The sequence below is a fragment of the Typha angustifolia genome, chromosome 4 (genome assembly GCF_048772165.1).
Source record: "Typha angustifolia cultivar Huaian chromosome 4, ASM4877216v1, whole genome shotgun sequence".
Classification (NCBI taxonomy): domain Eukaryota; kingdom Viridiplantae; phylum Streptophyta; class Magnoliopsida; order Poales; family Typhaceae; genus Typha; species Typha angustifolia.
This window is the reverse complement of record NC_133242.1, coordinates 8,591,416-8,616,311: the sequence shown is the minus strand read 5'-3', so window position 1 is coordinate 8,616,311 and position 24,896 is coordinate 8,591,416. Positions and strand designations below refer to the sequence as shown.

The 24,896-nt window shown below is 40.5% G+C and overlaps 2 protein-coding genes across 2 annotated transcripts; one reads left to right on the top strand and one right to left on the bottom strand.

The window, feature by feature from the left end:
• Nucleotides 1–295: 295 nt before the first annotated feature.
• LOC140759582 (uncharacterized) lies at nucleotides 296–1,566 on the top strand. Its single transcript, XM_073096182.1, has one exon. It carries the CDS (start codon nucleotides 586–588, stop codon nucleotides 1,564–1,566), a length of 981 nt encoding a protein of 326 aa, XP_072952283.1. The 5' UTR covers nucleotides 296–585.
• A 1,054-nt stretch (nucleotides 1,567–2,620) lies between these two features.
• Nucleotides 2,621–24,534, bottom strand: LOC140759182 (zinc finger BED domain-containing protein RICESLEEPER 1-like). The gene is made up of 5 exons (XM_073095675.1): nucleotides 24,409–24,534; nucleotides 15,953–16,136; nucleotides 13,287–14,890; nucleotides 12,978–13,197; nucleotides 2,621–2,706 (listed from the first exon to the last, which is right to left on the bottom strand). The coding sequence occupies exons 1-5, from the start codon at nucleotides 24,532–24,534 to the stop codon at nucleotides 2,621–2,623; spliced, it is 2,220 nt and encodes a 739-aa protein (XP_072951776.1).
• Nucleotides 24,535–24,896: the final 362 nt, after the last annotated feature.

The following is a 24,896-nucleotide window of genomic DNA, read 5'->3' as shown; positions in this document are numbered from 1 at the left end:
AGAGTGTATATATACAAAGAATAGTGATAGTTTCGGGTTTCTAGACACCGAGAGGGTAGACTAGTAGAGAGGTATCCCAAGTTCTTAGTTTATTAATTTAATGTCGTTGTACATATTTCTCAAAAAAATTTAATATTCTCGCATATCATGTGTAGCAACACAGCTTCCCTTGGTATTGTTTACTTGCAATCTAATTGGATAGCTGTTAAAGGGAACTGCCACGTAAGTATCCCTGTTGCATTCTGGAATGGCAAGCATGCTAATAGGATTTTACAATTGATTTCTTCTCTCTGGTTACAGTTTGTAGACATAAATTTTGATACTAATTAATTTATAGAAGCTAGCATGCGTTATGTATAACAAACAACATATATAGTTGATAGCTAGCTGCCAGTCTGCCACTTGATAAAATTTGCAATCTCTGGACAACCAAGCTAAGAATAACATGTCAAACACTACGACGGACCGTGCCATCCACCATGCTCATACGCACGCCAAAATGTCAACGTTGCCTTCTACAAAGAGTTCAATACGTGAAACGAGTCCTCCATTTCCACCATCCCCAGACCTTAATTTGTACACCAAATGCATTATTGTGACGAAGAGCCTACCACAAATGGGCCAGAATTCTTCGATAGCGAGAAGGAGAAACGAACCAAAGTTGATCGCAATCTAGCCGAGGAAGGAGACGATGATGGTGATGAACCGTTGTCAATCCCTAAAGTCGCAGCAGCTCGTCCACCCCCTCGAAAACCCAAGTTCGTGAGCGCCAGCCTGCCGTGCTCCGCAACCTCATCCCCGCAGAACAACTCAATCGGTTTTAAGAAATTCAACGTCGTCCCGCCCCGCCAACCGCACCCGGCCGTGCGATCTTTCGCTCGTCAGAGCTCGTCGGCGGTGTCCCGCTTCGCGCTGATGCACGCCGCCTCCCTCTCGAGAAGCAAGTCCTGCGGCGAAGGGAGGTCCTCCGCTCCGACAGACGAGTTCGACATCCTCTCCGGAAAAGACATCACGCAGAGGCTCGGCAGCGGTGCACCGTTGATCGACGAATACTTTGAGAATTCGACGGATTACAAGGAAGCAACTCAGCAAGAGAAGCAACGGAATAGCACGGCGGACTTCTTCAAATGCAGCGCCTTGTGTTTATACCTGCCTAGCTTCTCCAAGAAGAAGTCAGTGCAGCTGCCGATAAGTAGTAATCAGCAAGAATTAACGAGGCCGAGCACTTTCTCTCTCGAGAGGTTCGAGTGTGCGTCTTGGTCGTCTGGGATCGTAGTGGAGAATTTTGAAGGGGAGGACTCGTGTTACTTCGACCTGCCATTGGAGCTGATAAGGAGCGGCGAGAACGAGACGGATTCACCTGTAAGGACGGCGTTCGTCTTCGAGAGCGATCGGAAGGGAGCGTTGAAGAAGAGCATGTCGCGTTTAGGTGCCTCCAGTCGCCGTGATACATCATCGTCGGCGTCGGCTTCTAACTCCTCGACGTCTTCGTCGTCAGCTTGCATTACACCGAGGTTGCAGAAGGCTAGAGAGGATTTTAATGCTTTCTTAGAAGCACAGAATTAAACTAATGGGTGATATATATTCTACATGTTTATGTGTACTTTTTTTGGTTAGAGAACATCCACTGGCCACGAATCAAGGGGAGTCCATGTTAAAAGATTTAACTAATCCTATGAACTCAAAGCCTAAATCAATTGAAAGCTTGACTTTACAAAGCTTCCCACCTCTCTAGCAACAGACTTTTCACACAAAACAACTAGTATTTATGGAGCAAATAGATGTAAAAACTCAACTAGGTAAGAGTTATAACCACCAAAAGAATGGACTAACCCATGGCTATGACCCACTAATTTATCACTTAATAACTACCCACTAAGAGAGCAACATGGATGGCATAGACTAACTCCAATAACATAACATGATTAATTTGCATTCATTGGTGTGCTACAAACTTTGCAATTCTGCATATCAAATTTCTACAGCAAATCATTAGCATATTTCTCTTGAGATAAAAATATTTCATTTTTTGTTTGAACAATTTCAAGGCCAAGAAAATAGTGCAACAAGCCTAAATCAGTCATTACAAATTTTTGCATTACTTTGCTCTTAAATTCATTGAATGAAATACTAGAAGAACTAGTGTAGAGCATATCATTAATAAGAATTTCTGTACCTTTCACTTTTATATAATGTTCGCTTTCACTTCTTTGAAAACCATCAAGTATGAGATAAGAGTAAATAGGAATATCATGCTCTTGAAGCTTGTTTAAGCCCATAAAGTATTTTCTTTAATTTACAAACTGTCTTCCATTTCTGTGATTTCAAATCCTTCTAGATGTTGAACAAATTCAACTTCTTCTTCTAAGACTCTATTTAAAAATGTTGATCTAACATCAAACTGATAAACTTGCCATTTCATTTGTGCAGAAAATGCTAATACAAGTCTAATAGTATCTATAGAGAATATTCCAAAGAAATCAGTGCCTTCTTGTTGTGCATACCCCTTTGCTATGAGCCTTGTTTTGTACTTGTGAATACTCCCATTTCAATTGTATTTGACTTTGAAAATCCATTTTAGTCCAATGGCCTTTTTGTCATATGGTAGACTTGTTAGCTCCTATGTGTGATTTCTTTCAATAGTTGCAATTTTTTCTACCATAGCTTGGTTCCATTCTTCACTTTGAATTGCTTCTTCAAACTTCACTGGTTCAAAAACTTAAAGAGCAAAATTACATGATATTATAAATTTCTCTTAAAGATTTCATTCTTCTAGAAGGAGATTCAGATTAGATTTTTTTGGAGGTAATTGTTCTACTAGAATAATGCTACTTGGTGTTGTAGGACAGCTTGTTGTATTTCTAGATGGTGTAGATAATTTAAGCCTTGCCTTGTATTTTGATGTTCTTCTATTTCTGTAAGGGGAATTCAATCATACTCCGGGCAGGCTTGAGCATCCAGTATATGACATTTTTGTTCTATTCACGAGAAGGACTCTATCAAGTATATGGCCGGCAAAGATCTCTTTCTTCCTCGCGGCCGGATAATTTTTGGATTAGGCAAGAGAAGAACGAAATTGCAGTGGAACCTACTCTTTTTCATTCCAATTCCAGCACTTCTTCTCAACAAAATCACATCTCTACCAATAACCAACTTCTTGGTTGGAGGATTTTTTCACTATAACCAATAAATATGCATTTGACACTTTTCTCATTAAACTTTTGGCGAAATTGAGAATTAATTTGAGCATATGCAAGAGAACCAAAAACATGGAGATAACTTACATTTGGTTTCCTGCCATACCAAGCTTCATATGGTGTTTGATATCGAACCGCTTTCATTGGAGATCAATTAAGTAGGAAGATTGATGTTGCCACTGCTTCTGCCTAGAAATTTTTTGAAAGATTCTTTACTTTCAACATACTTCTATCCCCAACTCATTCTCATATAATCATCAGTGAACAATAGAAAATAATTACTCCCATTCAAAAATAATGTTTGTCTAGGACAACAAAATATCTGCATGGGCCAATTCAAGAGGCATCTTTGCTCTCCAAGAAGTTTTTATTGGAAATGTCCTTCTATGTTGCTTTCCACAAATGCATTCTTAGCATACTTCATTAACATTGTCAATGGATGGCAAGCCTGTTACCATATTTCTTTTGCTGCAACAACTTCAAACTAGTGAAATGCACTCGGCCATAATGCATATGTGATAATCTTTATTCATTTGGTACCTTAGCAACTAATGCATGACATCTAGACATGAGAATTCTAGAGGGAACATTTTGTTACTTATCATTTGAACTTCCGTAATAAGTAGCAACCAATGCATGTCTCAAATTTCACAAGTATCATTCTTGAACATAATAAAAAATTCTCTCTTAACTAGCTGTCCAATGCTCAATAGATTGTGTTTTAAATAAGGAATACACAAAACGTTATGAATTTGTTTGTCATTACCTGATTTAGTCTTGGCTGTAATAACTACATTTCTAGCTGCTTGTAGTTGTTTTCCGTCACTAATTTGAACATGAGGTCTTATTGATTCACAAATGCTTTTGGAAATTCCTTTTAAACATGTCGTTTGATTGTTACATCCACTATCTAACTATCATATATCATTCTTTGACTGATTATGTAACGCCCCCACTCGGCAGGCACGTGCATGCCCACGCGTCCACACACAGTATGCATAGCATGCAATAGGACGAGTGAGGCCCGTCAAGCAGAGATATACCTATGCTCACATAATTCATCTTAACATAAATTATGCCATCATCTAAATAAACATGTTAACATATTAATAATCAAATTCATAAAAATTATCCTAGACTACTACATAATTTGGCAAGACCCGCACATGCCACAACAAACCATCATGATATAATAAATATAACTAATACAATATTGTCCAACCTGTACAAGATTTCTTATTATACAAAATACGATCTAATATAATGAAATACAAAAATATACATCAATAGAATTAAATTTCTAGATAAGTTACTTTCTATAATATCTTACGTCTAGCTCGCCTCATCTTTGCTTTAAAATATCTCTTCACGATATCTCAAATCGCTATCAGGTGTCTCATATCTTGGTGGAGGGGGTTTTAGAAAAGAAAATAAAGAGAATCATGAGCTAAAGTCTTAGTGAAAAGACTTTATCCTAAATTAGTGATGCCATATAAAGAGTAAATTTTGTACTGGATAATATGAATCAGAAAAAAACATCATGTCATGAATGAGTATAAACACATATCCTCATAATATATAAATGTATTATAGATATCATGTTAACTCTCTTAAATATAATACATATATGATGCATCACAATCATAACCATGTTATGATATCAAATGCAATCATATATGATGCATGATGACTACTTGATTATTAGGTACATTAGATAATAATGTAATTATATGTATTTCTCAATATCTTAGTATCAATATCAGCTCTAAATAATATTATCACCATACCAAACCACTGTACATAGTCAATATTTAGTACCTGGTCTCATCATTATGCCCAAAATATCAAAGCATATCTTGCCATTCGCTAAGAGTATCTTAGTTATAATCATACCCTAACATCCACAAAGGGTATATCAACATTCATCTAGACTAGGCACCTCTTCCAACTGATAGAAATCATTTGAGGATAACTCGCCATATATGCCCTAGCGACTGACATGTGTTCAAATATCTACTATGCACATAGATTATTGATCTCAGAAGTAAAACCACAAGATCATGAATATATCGAGCAATCAATCATCTATCAAGGGCATCCTAATCCTCACGCCACTTGAGTATCATCACACTTTTTATAAACTATCCTATTAATGAAATTTCATACTTTTTTTCTAAATGACAGATCATATATATTTATCTAATACTCTTTTAAATCATGCAACTCAAAAATTTAGGTAGTAAAGAAGATAAAAGAAATATGGTGCAATTCAATCTCCAATCACATGCATACTCATGCTCGAGATTATGTCAATATAAAGTCATAACAGTATAGTCATATTTGATTATCTCTAGATATCAACAATATATTCATATCCAAGATCAATTAAATCAAATGAATGATGAAATATACTCAACTGTAATTATCTCTATATAAAATCATATAATCATACTAAAAGCCAAAAGAGAATATGTATATATATAAGTATAATATATCATAATATGAAAAAGCTCTCTAGGAAGTAAGACTACTCACAGTTTGATTACAACATATAAAACACGTATCCCACAATCTTATAAAATAATTGAATAATCCAAGATAATTCTCATTAGGGGTGCACCACATATTATATAGTGGCTCCCTAATTGACTTGGTCGACCTAGCTAGGCTAGCTTCGGTTCAACTGACTCAGACCAAATCCTAATGCACGAATTAAAAGCTTAGGTTAGAGCCCTAACAAATTACAATTAGATGCACACCATAATCATATTTGTTGGCTACCTAACTTGATTTGATTGACCTAGCTCTAAGAGCTTGGGTCCGACTAACCTAACAAATGAACTAAACTGCAAAACAACTAATACACAAATTAATGATAAAACATAACAATCAGATAAATAGCCAAGGCTAGATGTCAAAGCCCCTAACCACACTCTCGTTGCTGCCTCCAATGTGATTAGGCTCATCCTCCAGGTCAGTTCGCAATATAAGCATTTGAAACAAAACTTACTTACAACCCCTCCCAACACTCTAATGTCATAATGCTTGAGTAACTTCTTGAATACAAACCACATGATTAACTATCCTTATGAAAAAGATTGTGTCTCTTTGGTAAGCACCCGAGTAATAGATGAATTGTTAAATGCAAGTACGTCAATTGGTGGTAGATGTCAATGAACAATTTAGCTCTTCAATCATATGGTGTAGCTCTCCGCACACTAAATAGTCATATGGCTCTATGAGGAAACCAGAGAACTCTTCTAAGATGATAGAAATTTCTAAACTTCTCTTTTATTTCACTCACCCAATGTTTATCTCTGAGTTCCTTAAATAGAAGTGAAGAACATTTATAATTCGTGCTAGGACAAACCTCCAAAGGAATCCCCATAGGCACTTGGACTTCTTAATCTTCAGCTGGTTTTGCTTCAATAAATTCAGCACATTCTCCAAATATCGCCAATGCTCCATTTCAGTCCAGCTGTACACCAAAATGTTGTCAAAGCATACCAAAACATACCTTCGCAGTAGAGGCCAAAAAATATCATTCATGAGGCCTTGAAAAGTTGCTGGAGCATTGGTGAGACCAAAGGGCTTCACCCGGAACTTATAGTGCTCATTTGGAGTCCGAAATGTAATTTTTTGCACATCCGCCGAGTGAACTCTAATTTGATGATACCCGGCCCTCAAGTCAAACTTGCTGAATATGGTCGTCCCTACCGGCTCGTCCAGCAGCTCCTCTATGACCGGAATGGGATACCGGACCTTGACAATGATAGCGTTTAGTGCTTGGTAATCGACACAAAAATATCATGTCCCATCCTTCTTCTGCACCAATAGCACGGGCAATGAGTAAGAGCTATGACTTAGTTGTATGAGTCCTTACTCCAACATCTCGACTACCATCTTGGAGATAACTTTCTTTTGCACATGTGGATACCTAGGGGTGGCAATCGGGTCGGGTCAGATTCGGGTCGGGTCAACATTACCTTGACACGAACACGACCCGATTAATAAACGGGTTGTATTTAGTAAACACGAACACGACCCGATTAATAAACGGGTAACACGACACGACCCGCCTAACCCGTTTAATAAACGGGTCAAGTTAACACGACACACTAACACGACCCGTCTAACCCGTATACTTAAACGGGTCGTGTTAACCCGACACGTTAACACGACCCGTCTAACCCGTATACTTAAACGGGTCGTGTTAACCCGACACGTCTAACCCGTTTAATATAAATTCTATATAAAATTTAATATTTACTAATTTATTATATATAAATAGTGTATTACACAAATAAAATAACCTATTTTTAACTCAAAATTCATATAATATCAAAATTACAATCCTAATAATTCATCATAATAAAACCCATCCAATTGAGTTTAGAACAAATTTCAATTTTCAAAAAGTGTATCATACATTCATACAAACAAAATAATACATTTCCAACTCAAAACTTATACAACATCAAAATTACAATCCTAATAATTCATCATAACAAAACCCATTCAATAGAGTTTAGAACAAATTTCCAACTCTCAAAAAATGTATCATACATTCGTACAAACAAATAATACATTTCCAACTTAAAACTTATACAATATCAAAATTATGATACGAACCCTCTTTTGGTGCTATGGCTCTGATACCAGCTTGTTACGATCCTTCCTCGGCTATAGGCTCTGATTCAAGATTAATACGATCTTACACGGAACTTTGAGATCAGATCCCGAAATATCCCGCCGTTGGATCGCTGTGAAATTGTGATATGTTGTAGGCCCGGAAAAGAGCTTTCCAACGGATCTAGTTTCAGGCGAATCGGAGTTGGGGATCTCGAGATATCGTTCGTTTAGTGGACGAACGTCAGGATACTCTGTTTTTGGATTCCGTGGATGAAGGCACGAAATCCTGGGTAATGGTGGATTGTGGAGGGCCGGTGTTGATGGGGTGGCACCGGTGTAAAAGTGATGGTGGAAGGGTTATGGATGATGGAAAGGTTAGGGATAGCGATGGATAAATTGGAAGAAGGGGGAGAAGAGGGCCACTCCTAAGGGACTAGGGTGATTGGCCTGTCGAGGGAGATTAGAAGCGGCGTCGCCGGGGAGATTGAGGGAACGGGAGCGAAGAAGATGAAGGAGGCAAGGCAAACTCAATTCTCAATATTCAATCCTAATTTTGGTTGCCCTACACATACTTTTATAGGCTAACCAACAACTCAATCTTATCCTAAAACACAATCTTATCCTAAAACTCAATCTTATCCTAAAACACAATCTTATCCTAAAACTCAATCTTATCCTAAAACTCAATCTTATCCTAAAACTCAATCTTATCCTAAAACTCAATCTTATCCTAAGGTAAATCCAAACTCGAGACGACGTCGGTGAAGTCCGAATCGTATTAATCCACCACGCTTCCGCAACCTTGTCCTCAAGGTTTGAAATTTGGGAAGCGATCCATGATGTCTGTCTCTAGCTCCCATGTAGACTCGTCAGTAGGTTTGCCCAGCCACTCAATCAGCACTTCAGTCTCTAATCTGGATCCTTGGCGTCTTCTCCTACGACTTAGGACTCGAACCGGCTCATTGGAGCCATCTTCCTCCATTGGTTCGGGTAAGGTCGAACCCACTACATGGTTAGGCCCGATCTGGGCCTTCAATGCCGAGACATGGAAGACGGGATGTATCCTGGTTCCTTCAGGTAGGTCCAATCGGTAAGCTACTGGACCGATTCGTTGTAGCACTCGGTACGGACCATAGTACTTGTATCCCAACTTTTGGTTCAAAATTGGCCTCAATGTGGATTGTCGATACGGTTGAGCTCGAACGAACACCAATTGATCAACCTCAAATTCTCGCTCACGTCTGCCTTTGTCATGCGTTTGCTTCATGCGGTTTTGTGCTGTGGCTAGGTGAGTCTTGAGCCGTCTCAATGTTTCATCTCGATCAGCAAGCTCCAAGTCAAGCTCAGTCCTATCCGTCGCCGCGAGTCTATCGTAGGCACGCAAGACAGGGGGAGTGCGCCCATAAACCGCCTCAAATGGGGTCATGCCAATGCTTGAGTGATGAGCGGTATTGTATGACCACTCAGCCCAGGGAAGAAATTTGACCCAATCCTTTGGTTGATCCGCCACAAAGCATCGCAAGTATTGCTCTAGTCCACGATTCACCACCTCGGTTTGGCCATCCGTCTCGGGGTGATATGCTGAACTAAGATTGATTTGAGTCCCTTGCAATCTGAAGAACTCGGACCAAAACTCACTTATGAAGATGCGATCCCGGTCTGACACGATAGTCCTAGGCATCCCATGCAAGCGTGCCACTTCCCGAACAAAAATTTCAGCAACCCTTTTTGCTGAAAACGGGTGAGACAATGTTATGAAATGTGCATACTTGCTCAATCTATCCACCACAACAAACACCACCGATTGTCCTCGAACCTCCGGCAGCCTCTCAATGAAGTCCATGGAGATATCCTCCCAAATACGCTCTGGTATAGGTAGTGGTTGCAGCAGCCCGCTAGGCTTGAGTGCCTCCGATTTGACTCGTTGGCAGATTTGACATTCACGCACATACTTCTTCACGTCCGTCTTCATCCCAGTCCAAGTACAGTTTTGGGCCAGCCGCTTGTAAGTACGTAATACCCCTTCATGACCTGCTATAGGAGTATCATGGAAGTGTGCCATCAATAGCCTCCGTAGCTCTTCGTTTCGGGGTACCTTGATTCGCCCGTGCTCTAGTACTAACCCATTGCGCTCCTCGTGCTCGGGGTTGCTTGAGGGGTTCTCTCTCAACTCCTCCATGAGTCGGACCAGATCACTATCCTCTGCACTGGCTCTCCGTAGATCTGAAAAGAAAGGAAAAGTGGGTGCCGAGAAAGAAGCGAGCTCCCTTTCTTTTGAAAGTTCAAGCAGCGGTTTACTTCCATCCAACAACACTCTCTGATCATCTCTCCAAAAGGTCAATGTGAGGCTTATAAAATCAAAGGTCACGGGCCCCAAGCTCCGAAGCCATTGGGTCCCTAAAACAATATCGGCACCTTGCAAGGCCAATGGATAAAGATCCAATGTGAAAATTTGGCCTTGCACCTTCAATTCTGCACCTCTACAAATAGAATCTGCTCGCAAAGTTGTGCCATCTCCAATCGTCACATCGAACCCTTCCGTGGGTTCCGACTCGAGCCCAATCTTCCTAAGGAGCCTCTTGTCAATGAAGTTGTGGGTGGACCCGGTGTCAATCAAGATTCTCACTGTGGTCTTCTTGACTACACCGTTCACCCGCAATGTCTTTGGCGCAGCTGTCCCCGAATAGGCGTGGAGGGAGATTTTGGCCATCGTGTCCTCCGCGTGATGTTGCTCCTCAACTTCTTCTCCTCGATGTCCAGCCACATCTGCACTTTCAGCTGCCATGGGTGGAAGATCGTGGCCTTCTCCTTTGAGTGGTAGCTTGGCAGGGAGCTGCAACGTCATCGCTGGTGATGAAGCTGTCGTGGTCGACTGTCGATTGACCGAGGAGAATGGTAGAAGATCGCTGGAGGCCATATGCGATTTCTTCTTAGTTGCCGACTCACTATGGTTGCAAAGGGAGCTAGTGAAAGGCGGCCCAAGTGTCGAAATTCGCGATTTCGGATCATCTCCTTCACCACCGATGAGGATTCCTGATGAGGGATATCCAGCGACCAGGTGTGGGGTAGCCAGCACTTCGCGGTTTGTCGACGAGGTCTCCGGTGCATGGGAAGATGTGGAGGTTCCGAGGGCTGCTACAATGGTTGAGGATCTCATTGTAGCCGGTGGCAGTTCGTTGCGGCTGACCATGGGTCGAGGTGTAGAATCTCGATCTTGCCGGATAGCCGAACTTTCCCCTATTTTTGTGATGAACGGGGAGGCCGTGGAGGATGTTGGGTATGTTGTGGAGGGTTCCCAATGCTGTCTTGTGATTGCCTTGCTTGTTGAAAAAGGTTTCGTCCATGCCCGTATTTCCTGCATCATCTCCATCATTATTTGCTTGTTGATGGCAATCTGTTTGGAAATAGACCCCAACATGGATAGAACGCTAGGTTCTTCCGTATTCCTATTAGATCGAGTGATCGTCATTGGAAGCGCTTGTTCGAGGAACGGTGGCTCTGATACCAGCTTGATACGAACCCTCTTTTGGTGCTATGGCTCTGATACCAGCTTGTTACGATCCTTCCTCGGCTATAGGCTCTGATTCAAGATTAATACGATCTTACACGGAACTTTGAGATCAGATCCCGAAATATCCCGCCGTTGGATCGCTGTGAAATTGTGATATGTTGTAGGCCCGGAAAAGAGCTTTCCAACGGATCTAGTTTCAGGCGAATCGGAGTTGGGGATCTCGAGATATCGTTCGTTTAGTGGACGAACATCAGGATACTCTGTTTTTGGATTCCGTGGATGAAGGCACGAAATCCTGGGTAATGGTGGATTGTGGAGGGCCGGTGTTGATGGGGTGGCACCGGTGTAAAAGTGATGGTGGAAGGGTTATGGATGATGGAAAGGTTAGGGATAGCGATGGATAAATTGGAAGAAGGGGGAGAAGAGGGCCACTCCTAAGGGACTAGGGTGATTGGCCTGTCGAGGGAGATTAGAAGCGGCGTCGCCGGGGAGATTGAGGGAACGGGAGCGAAGAAGATGAAGGAGGCAAGGCAAACTCAATTCTCAATATTCAATCCTAATTTTGGTTGCCCTACACATACTTTTATAGGCTAACCAACAACTCAATCTTATCCTAAAACACAATCTTATCCTAAAACTCAATCTTATCCTAAAACACAATCTTATCCTAAAACTCAATCTTATCCTAAAACTCAATCTTATCCTAAAACTCAATCTTATCCTAAAACTCAATCTTATCCTAAGGTAAATCCAAACTCGAGACGACGTCGGTGAAGTCCGAATCGTATTAATCCACCACGCTTCCGCAACCTTGTCCTCAAGGTTTGAAATTTGGGAAGCGATCCATGATGTCTGTCTCTAGCTCCCATGTAGACTCGTCAGTAGGTTTGCCCAGCCACTCAATCAGCACTTCAGTCTCTAATCTGGATCCTTGGCGTCTTCTCCTACGACTTAGGACTCGAACCGGCTCATTGGAGCCATCTTCCTCCATTGGTTCGGGTAAGGTCGAACCCACTACATGGTTAGGCCCGATCTGGGCCTTCAATGCCGAGACATGGAAGACGGGATGTATCCTGGTTCCTTCAGGTAGGTCCAATCGGTAAGCTACTGGACCGATTCGTTGTAGCACTCGGTACGGACCATAGTACTTGTATCCCAACTTTTGGTTCAAAATTGGCCTCAATGTGGATTGTCGATACGGTTGAGCTCGAACGAACACCAATTGATCAACCTCAAATTCTCGCTCACGTCTGCCTTTGTCATGCGTTTGCTTCATGCGGTTTTGTGCTGTGGCTAGGTGAGTCTTGAGCCGTCTCAATGTTTCATCTCGATCAGCAAGCTCCAAGTCAAGCTCAGTCCTATCCGTCGCCGCGAGTCTATCGTAGGCACGCAAGACAGGGGGAGTGCGCCCATAAACCGCCTCAAATGGGGTCATGCCAATGCTTGAGTGATGAGCGGTATTGTATGACCACTCAGCCCAGGGAAGAAATTTGACCCAATCCTTTGGTTGATCCGCCACAAAGCATCGCAAGTATTGCTCTAGTCCACGATTCACCACCTCGGTTTGGCCATCCGTCTCGGGGTGATATGCTGAACTAAGATTGATTTGAGTCCCTTGCAATCTGAAGAACTCGGACCAAAACTAAAAGCAGATTCAGAAGCAACTGTGGAGATAGGAATACTTAATATATCGCATGCCATGAGAGAAAGATCTGGATATCGAAATTGATTGGATTTCCAATAATTAAGAATATCCAATTTAGAACTTCGATCAATTCGAGGCTCTTCAAGATACAATTCCAATTGTGACTTTTGTGATTTGCTCACAAACTCAAAACTCTCAAATGAATCAAACTCCTACATAAAAAAAAGAATTATTATTCTGAATATATAAAAAATATTAAAAAAAATATAATGATAAGAACATATGAATGGTATTAAATTACCTTCATCATAGAGTTGTTATCTTCAGTATCATTTGAAACTTTACATAAAGTAGCTGAAGATGTCACATTGGAAACTTTAGAAGTATTCTGAACATAGTAATCAAAAAGTGCAAACAACTTCTCGCGGATCTTTATCATCTCATAAGAAGAGCCATAGAGTTTGTTGTATGAGAATTCCACAAAATGTATTTTGAATCGTGGATCTAGAATGATAGCTATCGCCAAAATAATACTGTATTGTTTCCAATATTTTTCAAACTTCACATTCATTTGTGTGGCTATATGACTGATAAAATTATCTGAGCTTCGCATGCCTTCCATTATATTCAATTGGATCAAAACCACCTTAGAAAAATACAAATTTGCTGTAGGGTATATAGATCCAGAAAATAGAGATGTAACATCATAAAACAACTTCAAAAACTTGCAAATCTTTTCAGCTTTACCCCATTCTTCTTGTGATGGACAATATTTGTAATTTGAATCACTCAATTGTAAATGAAGAAATGCACGACAGTATATAATAGCACTGTCAAGCATTAAGTAAGTTGAATTCCATCTTGTAGGAACATCTTGTCTTAATCCTTTACTGCTATTTAAAGAAACTTGTTTAACACACTCAGCAAATCTCTGTTTTCTGACTTGTGACCCCTTAACATATTTGATACTTTCTCTGATTTTGAATACGGAATCATCTATTTCTTTCAGACCTTCTTGCACTATTAAGTTAAGAATATGAGCACAACAACGAACATGAAAGAAATCACCATCACATAATAAAGCATCATTCAACATAAGTTGGCTCCTCAACAACTCAACAAACAAATCATTTGCAGATGCATTATCCAATGTTATGGAAAATAACTTTTTCTCTATACCCCATTCAGTCAACAATGTATAAATCTTATCAGACAAAGCTATTCCAGTGTGTGGGGTTGGCATTGCACAAAAATTTATAATTTTTTTTTGCAATACCCAATTTTCATCAACAAAGTGTGCCATGAGACATAGATAACCATCGGTGGTTATGGAGGTCCACAAGTCAGATGTTAAACTGATTCTTCCAGGAATAGAATGTAACCAATCTTTGAGTTTATTCTTCTCCCTTCTGTACATTTTCAAAACATCTGCTTTAGCTGTATTTCTACTAATATGTTTGACCTCATCACATAAGTAACTGTGCAATATTCTAACTCCTTCATAATCAACAAATTGAAAAGGCAATTCATGCTTAACAACTGTCATTGTCATCAATTCACGATATTTCTCCTGATCAAACTTAGAAACATGTAAAGACATTGATCCTTCTGATTTGGCAAGAAATAATTGGCCTATATCTTTAGTTTTCAACTTTGGGCATACAAGTATATGACGTTTCATATTTCCAGTCCCATACTTACTATCTGATATGTATATAACACCACACAATTTACATGTGGCTCTCTTTAACCCATCTTCTCCTTTTGGTAGCTCCGTAAACACTTCCCAAACATTGGAGGTTTGTTTTTTTTTTCTTTTATTACTAGAATTCTCTCCACCAACTATGGGAGGAGGAACCTCCTCAGAAATATTTTCTCCATCTTTAGTACTATCATCACCCATAACTAAAATGAAAGCAATAAAAAAAATATCATAACATGGAACCAAAGCTATGAAACTAAATTAAATTGAACTAAAATCACGTAAGATGAACTTCTATCAGAGTATTGATCACAAAAGACTTTCTTCCTCAGTATCTCTGAAAATTGAGACTATTGTAATAGTGATATGAAAAGAATACATTGAATAAATAAAATCTTTGCCTATAGACATAACAAAATGCATAACAGCTAAATGGGAAACAACCAACATAAATAAAAGAGATCGTTTGCCTTTCCCAATCAAATAAGCGAAACTCATCATGTACCCAATAGAGAATAGGCAAAAGAGACATGACAGCAATAGTGACTTATACTATCACTTCCAATGCCACTCTCACTTCGTCTGCAACGAAGCAATATAATTTCAGAACCCAATCTCATTTCTTCTTATTTCTATCCTCAACTCTTAACTCGTTTTTCCTTTCCTCTCATCCCTTCTATTCTTTTCTAATTAAACACCTGTTTACTAAATATGTTGTTATGAAATATAGCTAACAAAATATGTGTTTAACAAATATAGCATTATGAAATACAATTAATCAAACAAGTCATTTATTTTTCTAGATACAATATCTAGAGAAATATGTCTCTCTTAAAACAAGTATATTTCTACCAAACATTCCTATAGTATTTTAGATAAATTTCACATACTTTTAATTTCGAAAACATAAAGGGTTGCTAGAGGGCCCTACAAGAAATTTTTGGGCTTGGATCTGATCAGGCGGAGTTCTGCTTAAAATGAGCAAGGGTTGGTATATGGACAGAGGCCCGGTTCGAGCCCATTAGAAGCTGTTGTGAACACTTGCATCTATTGTATATGCTATATATAAGGCTGCAAAAGAGAATAGGAAACAACGAATGCCATAGATATGAGAAGGAAAATCTAGGAATGCAACCATCAAGGTTCAAACTAAAGGAAAGAATTGGATACACTAATACAAGGCACAAATAACATGATTTATATAACTTTCAGACCCTATGAGATCTTCCCAGCATGCGAAAATGGTGAAGTTGCTTATGCAGAACCTGGATCAGCACTACCTGCCTCTGCTACCTTTTTCTTAGCAAAATATTCCTCTGCACGTGTAATGTTCTTGGCAACGGATGGTTTTATCCACTTCTTCCTACCAGGCAGTAGAGTGACTGTGCAACCAGCAGCCTCAAGCTTCTCTCTTGCAGCTGCTGAAACGGCCCGGGCCTTTATGTTCAACTAAGAAAAAAAAACAAGTAGAAGAAGAGGAGGAACAGAGAGGAGAAGAGATCGAACCTTGTCTCCTCTCGGGTGTTCGGCGGTGCGAGGGTCTCGGGTGTCCGGCGGCGCGACGCAAGGAGCTTGGGTGTAGATGGGAAGGGGGCGACGGCGGGCTGGTGTGGGGATTGAGGAGTTGGGACTTTGGCCAAAGTATTTGGGTGACTTGAGTTTTAGGGTAGGAGGGTATTTGGGTAAAATTAGAAATTTAGAATATATATGTGTGTGATGGGTTCACGGGTTCGCGGGTTCGCGGGTCGACCCGACCCGCCCGACCCGTTTACTTAAACGGGTTAAACGGGTCAAGCGGGTCAGAGGCATAAACCCAAACACGACCCAATTAATAATCGGGTTAGGTGGGTTGACCCGTTTATGACCCGAACCCGATTAATCTAAACCCAAACCCGATTAACAGTCGGGTTATCGTGTCGGGTTATCGGGTCGGGTCAAGTTTTGCCACCCCTATGGATATCGATATGGTCTCACGTTCGCCGGTGTAGCCCCGGGCATAATTTCTATGCGATGGTCCACTGTTCGCCTTAGTGGCAACTTCTTTGGCTCTTCAAATAGTCAAATAAATTTATCTAATAAATTAGACAAATCAATTATAGTGCCTGGACTCATTAGAGGCTCATCTCCTACTGGTCCTAACTTAACAATATAGGCCAAATCACTCACACAAGGTAGCCCCACCATCGACTACATTGCTGGAATCGACGAAGACCGAATGCCATCAAGCTGCACATCTTTGTTTCTTTGCTTAAATTTCATCCACATGCTCCGAAAATAAAAAATGACAGGTCCCAAGCTCTGCAGCTATTGAGTGCCAAGGACAATGTCCGTTCCTCATAGCGCCAACAAATACAAGTCCACAATGATGTCGTGTCCTTGCACCCGTATATCGACCCGACGACACAAGCTCTCCGCCCGAAGTTTCGTATCGTCTCCAATAACAACGTCAAATCCCATAGTCGGTTCAGCGTCCAAGCCCAACCTTCTCACTAACCTCTCATCTAGAAAGTTGTGTGTACTCCCAGAATCGATGAGGATGTGCACATAATGCTTTCTAACGAGTCTGTCCACCCGTAATGTCGTCGACGCGAAAGTACCCGAATATACATGCATCGATATTTTAGCTTGGATATCTTCCTCCGTGCCCTCCTCCACGGCCTCCTCATGGACCTCCTCTGAACACTCTCCATCACCAACAATCTCATCGTCTCCCTCGAGACTGTCCATGAGTATCACACTCCCGATCGGTTTGGAACACCAATGACCGGGGGTGAAACGTTCATCGCATCGAAAGCAAAAGCCCTTCGCTCTTCGCTCCTCCACCTGGGCAGGTGTGAGAGTTCGAACGGGGGGTCTTGTGCCTCCTCTAACATCGAAAGAGGGTCTCAAGGGTGGTCATGCTCTAGTACTAGCAGCCGTTGTCTTAGAACCCGTAGAATTTCTAGCCGACGCTCTAGGTGCAAACTGTTCATCTCGGTTGCCCCAACTTACTTTCGCTGCCATCTTGAGAGCCTTGTGCTTTTGCTCTATCCTTACGACCTTCTCAAAGGCCTCCTTAAGAGTGGTAGGATAGAGAGCATGAACATCTGCCTAGATCTCCTCCCGCAGCCCTAAAATGAATGTTCTCATCAATGTCGGTTCGGGCCAATATGGCTCGTAACGACTACTAACTCTTTCAAATTCTGCTTGATACTCTAATACGATTGTCTTCCGAACTATCTTGCTTAACGTGGCAGCAAAATCTTCATAAGTCGCTGTCCCAAATTTACGTGTAATCCTTCTACAAAAGTTTGCCCAACCAGTAAATGGTCCACCATAAATAGCCGATTGATACCATTGCAATGCCATTCCTTGGTGGTGAAAGCTTGCCATTTGTACCTTTACATCCTCTGTTATCCTTTGATAATTAAAGTATTGCTCCACTTGAAACACCCAATCCGTCGAATCACCGTCTTAGAATTTTAGGAAGTCCAAGCGTGCGGTTCTCCCCCGGATATTATTGTCGGGTTCGTGAAAGATCCTTGGTTCAGGTCTGAACATTTGTGCTTGTTGATCTCCTTCTCTAAATCTTCGAACATGCCCATCACTATCTCCTAGAGGATCAACTTCATCCTCTAAGTGTCAATCCTTTTTATCAACGAAGTGCACTAGTGTCGCACGCCTCTTGGGTTCCACCACCGCTAGTCTTGGGTTGTGTATCGAAGATGAGGGATGATGTGTAGGAATAGGTAAAAGAAGATCATTAACATTAACATGTCATACCTGGACTTGTGGGGTATCGATTCGGTGTGGTCGCACCGTTGGTCCTTCTTGAGGCACCGATCTTTGTCGAAAAGATGATGAAGTCGATCGGTTCATGACATATTCCTTCAAAGCATTATGATCATTCTGCATTGCGTCCACCCTATGCAGCAATATTTGGAATATGTCCCTAAGTTCATCCGCCAAGCTCATGTTCATACCCATGGACGTTGGTTCGGTCCTACCGTGGCCGCCCCAATGGAATCGGCCTCTCGATTAGGGTTATCATGGAATGAGTCTTCCCTTGTCAGTGTGCTCTCCATTGATCTCCTTGTTGATGCCATCTTCCTTGTTTCCACCGTTAATGGAGGTCTAAGGTTCGCTTGGCTCTGATACCAATGATAAGTTACGGAACGATCCCTTCAAGATCTAGATTGATTATAGGAAGCAGTCCATATAATTAAGGGAAGATATTCACCAAATATTCTCCCCTAATCAGAAAATTATGAAACTAAGTTTTCTCGATCTGTAACTTCTTGATCTACAATTTTTGTATTTATGCTCTTCGTAGATTCGAACTACAACTTGGACGAAAATACGATAGAGTGGGGATGAAGGTGGTGGTGACGGGTGGAGTGGATGTTAGGGTTATGGATGATAATTGAGATGAGGGTAGATGGTTGATATAGTTTAAAGGATAAAGATGAAGGGGAAGAAGTGGTCGAGATCCCAAGAGGAGGGAGGACTCAACAGATGAGGGAAATTAAAAAATAGATGAGACCTTGACAACGATAGAGGTGGCTGGTTGGTGAAGAGGGAGGAGGGAGATTAGGGTAGAGAGACTAGAGAGATGATAGAGGAAGATAAAACTAATATTCATTAAGCATAATGATTTTAGCTATCATCCACACCTTTATAGAGGCTAGCCAACAAGACAAAATAATAATTATTAACCCTAATTCTAGTGGACTCCCGCGTTCGAATGCATAAAAGATGTTCTCTGTGGATGTAAACTGATGTAGGCGTTCACACGTAGGCATTCGAACGTGTCCCACCGCGTTCGAACGCACTTTTCTCATTTTTTATTTTTGCGAACTAATACAGGTGTTCGCAAAGGTGTTTGAACGCGCTCCCTTCCGTGTACTAACGGGACCTATAAAAAATTTATTTTAATAAAAATAAATAACTAATGCAATAAGAAAAGCCTCTAACAAGGTGTATCACACCACTACCATTATCAAACCCAAGATCTTGAGGCCTACCATTATTAGGTCTAGAAGGAATAAAGGAGTTGTGAATCTTGTGGTGAATAGAAGAATGAACGGAAGATTGATCAAACCCGTTTCGCCACTATGCCACTCTCCAATCGCTGATGGCTCTAAAATATTATTGTAAGAAATAGGCAAGAGACTACGATGGCTTTATTGGGTATAACTTTTACATTATTTGATTGGGAGGATAATTATCCTTTGTCTAGTGTGAGGGGCTTTGACTTCCAGAATGCTATTACTTTCGTTTCTTCTCATCTATCAATAAATCTATCGATAGGGATGGTCTATAAAATATTTTGTATTACGGAGTATGACATGAATAAATCAATACCAAATAGAGCAGACAAGATTCATAACCTATGCACAATAATTAGATCAGGAGAATAACAGTAAAAATAACATGTGGGACTAGATATATAGTGTACCGCCAAGCAAAATCCACTGTCAACTTGAAGAAAATTACAGAGAGAAATATTTCGTATTGGAGTGAGAAGAAATCGCTCATCACAACAAAGTAGTATGCCACCATCTTTCCTCAGTAGCCAAGCAAAAGGGCCATGAAATCCCAGCCCAAGCTGATCTCAATAAGGTTTCAATTAATTAATCTTTCTCTTCCCTAGCCCTAGCACTCAAGAAAAACTCTCAGTCAAGGCCTAGAGAAAAGAAAGACAAAAGGCACTTAGAAAGAGCAGGACAATTGTGCCTTAAAAGGCATAAGTTTGAAGTAACTCAGTAACAATTTTCACCTTGTTTGAAAAATATATGCTTATCTTTTCATCATTTAGCTCAATTTTCTTTTCAAAACCTAAAAAGAATTGAGTGAAGCTTCGCTTCGGCTTCTCTATTTGCACCATGGCACGTAGTAGATGACAAATGCTGCATTATTGTCTACGTTAGCGTGTAGGAATAATGCATTATTCCTATATATATATATATATTGGCCCTCATGTCACTTTTCACTACTTGTCAAAGCTCTCAGTTAGAGGTATATTCACATCCTTTGTGCCAAATGATTGAGAACCTTATCAAGATAGTGGGACACATATCATGTGGCAGTGCTGGTTATCAGTGGGCAATTGACAAGTGATCCTATATAGAAGAACTTCATTGATAGCCTCGATCAACTCAGAACTCCACAATGAGGCAGCTAGGGTTAAACAACAACAAAGCTCTATTCCAACAGGGAAAGGGCCCCTCTTGTCTTCTTGAAGGTTATTTGCCCTAGGATTGGCATCCAATAATTGATGACTTTAGAGGACACATGCAGTGCTTCCACTGCTGACTGAGGGGAGGAGTTAGTTGGCGATCGAAATGGATAGGTTACGGATGTGAAACAAAAGGCGATATGATTGATGCATGATAATATCAACTTGCTTGGCAACAATTATTGCACGTGTCTGCTTGCCTACTTTTCAACGATAGATAAGCACTGATCAGCCTGGCTCTTTGTTTCCACTGCAGAATATGAAGCCTAACTGTCCCAAGAGGAGGAGGATAGTGATGGAAACCCAGTTTGTAGCACAAAAAGGAACAAACACAATTAAAAGGAGCGAGTTAGGCATACCACTGCTGCAATGGAGAAACTAGTCCGAGGGCAATATCACTGTTCATCTGAAAGTAGACGTATGAAATATTTCTCTTTTTCTTTTTCTTTTTCTTTTTCCTTTTTATGAAGGATTATTATCAGGCTTTATGTGGTAGGTTTAAATTGAACTGGTCGTTGTGAAACTTTTAAATAACTATATTATAAATTATATCTCTTCCTTTTTGTTAAGTCAACGAAATGGATAGGCTCCATTGTTTTTATATGTTATATTCTAATGCTTCCTAGTTTAAATTTGAGATATTTTTTATGGGCTGGACTTGACTTAAATAGGTAAATAGTTTATATTTTAAATTTTATATATTTTATTATTTTAAAATAGAGATAAAAATATAATTTTCTCTTTTATGGAACATTAATCTCTAGTGGATACAGATTTTGGATGGTTTCCTCGAAATTCAGAATCAATATCTTATGTATTTAACTGTTAAGTAACTAAAACAAAAAGGATTGCCAAAATAATTATGCCTCTGCCAGAGCTCGACTTGATAAGGCTAAAACAAATTGGGTTTGCATTTGAAATAAGCCGAGCTTAATCAATTGAATTAGCTCAAATTTAATTTTAAGCTGAGGTTGAGTCCGACTCGATCAACCATGAGGTGATAAGACTCAAATTATATAAAACACTATATACATAAATAAGATTAAAGTTTATTACATGTTTGACTTGATTTTATATAGGGTAGGTAATCCAATATTCAATTCAAACTAAATTCAAGCATAATTCGAATTTGATTCAAGCTTAATTTGAATTTGCTTGTGCACTTAATAGCTAGAAATAAGGTTGATCTCAAAATAAGCTTGTGTTACTATCTAATCTAAATCAAGCCGGAGCATAGAGAGCGAGGACATTGGGTTCAAAGCCTCAGTTTATAGTAAGGACCTTGCATTTTATTTATTCAAATTTTTGGTTATTGTTGAGCTAAGTCAACTGTAATCGGTTAGACCCAAGGATCTAACCTATATTTTGCGCTTGCTTGATTATGAGTTACTCAGATCGGAGCTCATCGAGCAAAGGGCAACCTAGTCGAGTCTAATAACTAAGTCGAGTCTAGTAATTCAGTTAAGTCTATGATTCAATCAAGGTGGCCGCCTATAAGAGATGTGGTGTGCACTTTATTGGATCACAAATTGATGAATGAATTATTTTTTGCATTAGGAGTAGACGCTAATTAGCTTACATGATCCTAGCTCATCATCGACCACTATCCCCACCATCATCGACTACTACCATTGTCCTTCCCACCACCATGCGTGGCTACTATCTGATGTGATTCGGACCACACTAAGTCATCTCGAGCATGGATACAACCTATGGGATCTATTTCTTATTTTATTTTAGTTATTTTCTTTAGAAAAATAAGGATTCTAGATGTCGTGTTCGAATGCGGGGAGGTCAAGTTCGAACTCCCCTTGCTAACGCCTAGATGCATTTACATCGATAGAGAACACAAATTGTGTGTTCGTACATGCTCAGCCCCGTTCGAAAACACGTGTGCGAATGCCTGCATACGTTCGCATCAACAGTGAATGAAAATTATGCGTTCAAACGCGCTTGACTCCATTAGAACGCGGTCAACAAAAATGCAATGTTTCTAGGGTTATTATTTATCATTTTGGCTTGTTAAGTTAGCCTCTTAAGATGTGGATGGCAACCTAAAGGAGGATTATGAATGAATATTGAATTTTCTTCCCTTCCTTCACTACCCTAACTCTCCTCCCTCCCTCTTCATTCAAGCCCTAGTCGTGTGTCTTCTTGTCGCTGGTTACCTCTAATCTCCTCGACTATCGAGTCCTCCCTCCTTCTTAGGATCTCGACCACTTCTGCCCCCTTATCCTTATCCCATCAACACCATGTGCCACCCAATCCATCACCATTATCACCCTTCTATCACCATCATCACCATCAATCGTCATCTCCACCTTCATCCCAATTTTAAGTATTTTTGCCCCAGGTGCAGTGAAAATCTGCAAAAGCTATGAATACCAAAATGTAGATCATGAAGATACGGAATGACCATCACTAGTTTCATAATTTTTTGACTACCGGAGAATATTTTGAGATTATTCTCCTCCGACTATGCGAATTGCTTTCCTACATCCAAGCTTGATTTGAAATGGACGTACAATTCGTAACACTATCTCGAGAGGTAGAAGCTTGGAATGGAGGAGACATGGAACTAGATGTGGACTAGGTTGGGGAAGAGGTTCAAGCTGAGCTAAACTTGCACATGTGTGTGAGCTTGAGTGTGGCTCACACTCTACGGATGGAAGGCTAGGTCAAGAGGACTCGGGTCGAAATCTTGATTAACTCGAGCAGCATGCACAACTTCATGGAAGCTAAGTTGTCTTGTCAACTTGGACTAGTAGTGAGCTCGATCATTGGGTTCAATGTGGCTATAGGCGATGCAACAGTCTGATGCAAATCGGGTCAGATCGGATCGTATCATGAGGACATTAGATTCGATAGATCGAGCTTATTTTATCTTTTAATTAATTCATGCTTATATAAGCCCTTAAGGCAAGTCTAGTTAAGACATGAAAGCCGCTTAACGTAAGTTCAATTAAGTCATGTAAGCTATTAAAACAAGTTTAATTAAGTCATGTAAGCCTCTAAGGCAAGTTTGAGTCGTATAAGCTTTTAGGGCTAAGTCCGAGTAGAATTCATTATACCCGACCTCTATATATAGAGGGGCTAGGCTTTATTAATCCAAGCATCCAAGCATCCAAGCATCCAAGCATTGAGAATTATTTAGTTTAGTTATATTCTTATTCTCGTATTTACCGTTTCCATCATAGATGTTAGATGGTTTTAATTTTCCTAGGAGTACATCTAAGTTAGAAACTCAAATTCTACCTCCAACCCATAGCTACCATAATCTCGAGTAGCCACCCTACCCTATGGCCATCCACGACCACCCTTGGCCGTCTGACACCCTCTGACAACCGCTGCAACGTCAGATATTTACCATTTTACCCTATTCTAACCTTACTCTACTATTTTAATTATATCTTTTCATCTAGACATCTGATTGACTTGAAAGGAAAGCCATTAGAACTCTATCTGATCATTCTGTCACCACCTAAATTTTTATATTTTTCTTACTTCCAAATCGGTCCAAATCTGGTTCGTAACATTTGGTAACAAACCTGACGTTCCTCGGACGATGGCGAACACGTGATCCAAAGCTAAATTAGTGGAGATCGCATCCATGGAGGACCAAGAACTCATCTAAGTGCCTCTGGAGGTTTCCTCAGTACCACCAGCAGCAGCTAGTAATGAGCCACCAGTGTGGGCGAAGGCACTGGTTGAGTCCATCGACTCGTTGCGAGAATCATTGAAGAGAGCAATGGAAAGCTCCGAGAGGATCGAGAAGGCTGTCCAAGCCTTGACGGCAATTATCCTAGCTCGACACCATCCCCCTGTGCAGCTAGAACCGCCAGCCACACCAGAACCAGCAACCCACTGTGAGACAAAATCCTTCCTTAAAGGAGATGGAGGAGTACTCCAAACCGCTACAACTACTACTTCTCCAACCGCGGTGGACTCCACCACCGCAAACCCTTTAAGCCACCCCTACCGCACCGGAGAAG